The sequence below is a fragment of the Lonchura striata genome, chromosome 7, assembly GCF_046129695.1.
Source record: "Lonchura striata isolate bLonStr1 chromosome 7, bLonStr1.mat, whole genome shotgun sequence".
Taxonomy (NCBI): Eukaryota; Metazoa; Chordata; class Aves; order Passeriformes; family Estrildidae; genus Lonchura; species Lonchura striata.
This window is the reverse complement of record NC_134609.1, coordinates 37,166,631-37,171,504: the sequence shown is the minus strand read 5'-3', so window position 1 is coordinate 37,171,504 and position 4,874 is coordinate 37,166,631. Positions and strand designations below refer to the sequence as shown.

Here is a 4,874-nt window from a genome sequence, read left to right as displayed (position 1 = left end):
GGGGCTAATTACTGCGGTTTTAGGGAATCCTTTCCCTTTTCTTTGTTTTATTGTCTCCTTTTGTCCCTGGATCAAAACCTGCGTCTGTCGGTAGCACCAGGGGAACAGAGCGAAGCTGCCCAACCAGGGCAGGACGCGTCTCTTCACTCTGAGTCTCCTAAGGCACCGGCAGAGAGGTGTTAGCAACCATCCTCTGCTACCATAATTGTGAAAAATGCCAATCACTTGGTTTTTAAAATTTTAAAAGTTTAATAATAATAAAATGGTTATAAAAATAGTAATACAATTAGAATAATAAAGTTTAGAGTCAGGACAGTTACAAGATAATAAAAAGCAAATAATTAGGGACGTCCGGGTGCTCTCGGACACTAAGTCGCGAAAAGCATCCCTTGAAAACAAAGGAATCAGCCTTAAACCAATACACTTGTTACATATTTATATATCCTTCATGGTTATTCATACATGCTATTTAAAACAAGAAACTCTGCCTGTTGTATGTCAACTGTTTCCTTTAATACCCATGGCATCTTCGAGTCTGAGCAAGGCCTGAAGAAATTAGCTTCTTCTGATAAGAAGCCATAAATTCCTCTCCTTTGGAACACTTAGGTGTTCCTCAAAGCAAGTATCTAATTTCTAAAAAAAAACCAGAAAAAAACCTTCCCCCCCACATACATGGTGTTTATTCTAACTACTAAAATCTTCATCTTAACTACAGAAGAACAACTAATCAATATAACATAATACATATAATAACTCTCTGCGTAGAGCCATATCATAAGCATTTTTCACATAATGGAAACAGAAACCAGGGCATCCAAAAAAAGAAGAATTATTGACCCTTGCTATCAGAGAGTGAAAATACAAAAAGATAGAACCACAAGAAAAACATATATTAGCTTAATGTACTAAGCAGCATGAAGAAAAGCCATAGGTTAAAATCAAGGAAAAAAACCTCGAAACTCAAACAAATATTTGAGTACGCACAAACTCAAGAATATGCATATAGGCCTGTAACATAACAGTACAATAAGAACATAGTTTAAGTAAACCATATGCAAATAGCCAATCACCTCAGCACAGGATTTTATCCCTTAACAAACTTCTATAAAAATTTTAAAGAGTCACCCATGTTTCAATAAGGACAATCAACTAACTGTAGGCAGCACCAGTGGCAGAATGCACTGCAGAGACTTTTCCCCTGAACACCCACCCCTGTGTTGGCACTGGGGATGAGCAGGGACTGAGGTGACCCTGAGAGTCAGTGCAAGGCACAGGGTGCAGCTGAGGAAGGACAGCCCTGTGCTGGGCTCAGAGCTGAAGCTGGCACTGCCCAGTGTGGACAAGGTCCTTTCTGCAGCCCTGTCACAGGGCAGCTTGGGCCTTGCTGCAGACATACGGCCGCTCATTTGAGCACATCTCGCTCTTGAGTCTATCGCCAGCCAAGTACACGCACTGGGAATTGCCAAAGACAGGAACCCTGCAGGGAGGAGCAGAGACAGCGCTGGTTCCCAGGGGAACACCTTGTGCCCCTGTGCCCCCAGGCCCTGCCCGGCTCCCCGGCACTCACCTGGAGCTGTAGCTGCTGCCGTCCCCCCAGTGCAGGCGCTCGCCCCGTCTGCGCAGCCCGATCCAGTAATCGACGTTCCCGCGGAGGCGGAAGAGCAAATCCTGCCCAGGAGAGAGGAGTGGGAGCTGCCCCGGCCCCTCGGGGGGACCCGTGCCCGGGGCTGCCCCCGCACGCCGGGGCTCCTTCCCTGCAAGGCCCCGGCACAGGGCTGCACCCCCAGCCCTACGAGCACCCAGCCCGGCCCAGGAGCACCCCCAGGCTCCCCTCAGCCACCCCACACCGCCCGCAGCCCCTCACTCACCATGGCCTCATCCTGGAGAATGGCCAGGGAGGCCCCGAGCTCCGAGCACCATTCCTGAGCCTGATCCCAGGTCCTGGAATCCTTTGACAAGTAGTAGCAGACCCCATTGTACCCAACCCAGCCAGGGGGACAGCCCAGAACCAACTGCGGAGTCGCAGGTGTGACTGGAACCTGTGGTGCTGGAGGGGGAAGAGGAGAAGGTCTGAGGATTCCCCTCTGCAGGGAGCAGGGACCCCGCTCTGCCCCGAGGGGCTGGCCCAGCCTGCTGCCCCTCCCTTACCTGACTGCACAGCCAAGGCCACCCCCAAAGCCAGCACCAGCACCAGGAGCAGCAGAATCAGCACCGCCGTGAGCACGGGATGGGAGCTGAACCATTCACCTGGAGCAGGAAAGAGCTGCTGGCTGCCAGAACCAGACCTGGCCCTGCAATCTGCTCACCCCGTGCCCAGGGAGCACAGCAGGGACCCCTCAGCCACTGTGCCCCTCACTCAGCTGGCAGCCAGAGAGCCAAGAGCCTGGGCACAGGCAGGGACACAGCTGTGGGGACAGCCAGGGACACAGCTGTGGGGACAGGCTGCAGCAGGAGAACTGCACAGCCTTGGGGGCAGCTGGGGCTCTTGGTTCCAGCCACTGATGTGGCCCAGCAGAGCTCGAGGCCTCTTCCAGACATTGGGAAACAGCCACACAAATGCCAGCCCTGGCATTGGGAGGTGACACTGTCCCCTCCCTAGAGGCAATAGTGGGGTGCCTTGCTCACCAGGGAATATTCTGAGGTTCCTTTTCAGTACTTTGGTGATTGCTCTTCCATTCTCCAGGGGCTCCTTCTGAAGCCCATCAACAGAGCAGAATTCACCCTTCTCCAGCTCACAGCCCTCATCTCTCTGCCTGGAACAAACAGCACCTTGCTCCCGACCCATCAGGAGTGCTGACAAAGCCTCTCGGAGATCGCCTCGGGAACAGCTTTACACTCGCGGTGGTGGCACCCTGAAAGGGACACGATGCGAGGTCACTGCTGGTGCCGGCCCCGCGGGACCCCGAGGCTCAGCAGGGCGGTGCGGGCTCTGGCTGCGCTGTCCCCGCTCCCCAGGGCTGCGGCAGCAGCTGCGGAGACAAGCGCAGCCTCCGGGAGCTCTGCGCTCCCCGCAGCCCCGGCCCCTGTGGCTCTGCAGCCGCTGCAGCCCAGCTCCGTGCGGGACAGGCGCTGACAGCGCCGGGCAGCTGCCGGATGCTGCCGGCCCAGGGCAGCTGCGGCTCGGAGCCCGCCTGCCCAGGGGCAGGAACCAGCAGCCCCGGGGGTTCACCATTGTCCCCCGCATGCCGTGCCCCGGCGGCTCGGAGCCCGGGGACACCGAGCGCCGGCACAGCCGCTCTGGCTCCCTGCCCGTGCCCGTGGAGCGGCTCCTGGCAGAGAGCGCAGCGCCGAGAAGCCTCGGCCCCGGAGCGGGCAGCGTGCGGCGCTTTCTGCCCCCGCTCGGCGCCCGCAGCGCTTTGGGCTCTGAGGCACGTTCGGGTTCATCCCGTGCCAGCCCCGAGCCGGGCACGGACACCGCCCGCCCGAGCAGCGGCCCCAGCCCGCAGCGAGCCCCGAGCTGGGGCGGAACCGAGCGCGGATCCCACCTGGTCCGAGCCGCCTCCGCGCTCCGGGGCCGCCGCCTCGCCGGGCTCCGGGGCCGCCGCCTCGCCGGGCTCCGGGGCCGCCGCCTCGCCGGGCTCCGGGGCCGCCGCCTCGCCGGGCTCCGGGGCCGCCGCCTCGCCGGGCTCCGGGGCCGCCGCCTCGCCGGGCTCCGGGGCCGCCGCCTCGCCGGGCTCCGGGGCCGCCGCCGCTCCGCTCCCGGACCGACACCGCTCGGGGCCGGCGCCCCCGCCATTTATAGCCTCAGCGCTGTGGGCGGGGCTTTGGCATTTTGACCAATCAGCGCGGGGAGCGCGGCCGGGGCCGGGGGCAGCGGAGCGGTCGCGATCCGCGGTTTCGGTTTTGTTTTTGTTTCACGACGTGGTTACCGGAATGGAATTGTATTTATAAGAAGAGGAGCCGCGTAGGAGGAAGCTTTTTCTGGGTCTCAAAACACTGAATTACTGCGGAGATTCCTGGGCTGGGCGGCGGCACAGGCAGTGCCGGGCGTCCGGCGGCGTCGGAGGTTCTCTGTCAATTTAGATCCCTTAATTATGCTTAAGGAGGGTCTCCCCTCAATGTAATCCCGAATAAAAAGTGAATCAAGGGGGATTTTCCTCAATTTCGCCTCTGAAAATGAGGGGAAACAGGGAAATGCAGTTTCCTCTTCACATTCCCTCAACAAAGACCATTCTGCGGCCTTTGGACATCTTTCTCGTCTGTGAAGGTCCCTTCAAATGGAGGGTCCCCCTCGATGGAATTCTTACAATGGCACGTAAAGAGGTTTCCTCTCAAAGGAAGCCCTTTGAAACCAGGGACAGCCGTGTTTGCCGTCAAATGGAACCTGAAGATGATGAAAATGGAGCTCTTTCCCTCAATTCAAACAGTACAATAAAGGTATTCCCCTTCCATTTAAACATAGAAAACATGGGAAATGGTGATTGCCTGTCTAGGGAGGCACCCTATATAACGAAACAGGTGTGTTTTCCTTCAAGGGAGACTCTTCAAATCGTAGGTACTTGGAGATTCTCTCCAGTTCCAACAAAATTACAGAAAAGCTTTCCCCCGTCAATTTAAATCGCTTTTCTGCTCATTAGCCCCCTTTTTGGGGCACTAGGGAGGGACTGGGGGCACTTCCCCCTCCTCACTGCTCACACCTGGGGCTGCTGCACATTGCAGAGTGCTGAGGAGTTCCCTCCCAGCTCCCTGCCAGTGTCCCTGTTCCTGGCAAGCAGCGGGAGGGATGCTGAGAGCACTGGGCAGGAACTGGGAGCACTGTTCCTTCCCAGAGCTCCTGATATCCCTCCCAGTGCTCCTTCTTGTCCACTGCCGGTGCTCCCACTCTCCCTCCCAGCTCCCTCCTGGCATTCCCTGTGCTCCCAGTTCCTTCCCAG

General features: G+C 57.4%; 1 protein-coding gene across 1 annotated transcript; it reads right to left on the bottom strand.

Moving 5' to 3' along the window:
• Positions 1 to 950: 950 nt before the first annotated feature.
• On the bottom strand, positions 951 to 3,500 carry LOC144246632 (C-type lectin domain family 2 member B-like). The gene is made up of 6 exons (XM_077784800.1): positions 3,486 to 3,500; positions 2,626 to 2,852; positions 2,149 to 2,247; positions 1,869 to 2,047; positions 1,568 to 1,668; positions 951 to 1,477 (listed from the first exon to the last, which is right to left on the bottom strand). The coding sequence occupies exons 2-6, from the start codon at positions 2,783 to 2,785 to the stop codon at positions 1,363 to 1,365; spliced, it is 654 nt and encodes a 217-aa protein (XP_077640926.1). The 5' UTR covers positions 2,786 to 2,852; positions 3,486 to 3,500; the 3' UTR covers positions 951 to 1,362.
• Positions 3,501 to 4,874: the final 1,374 nt, after the last annotated feature.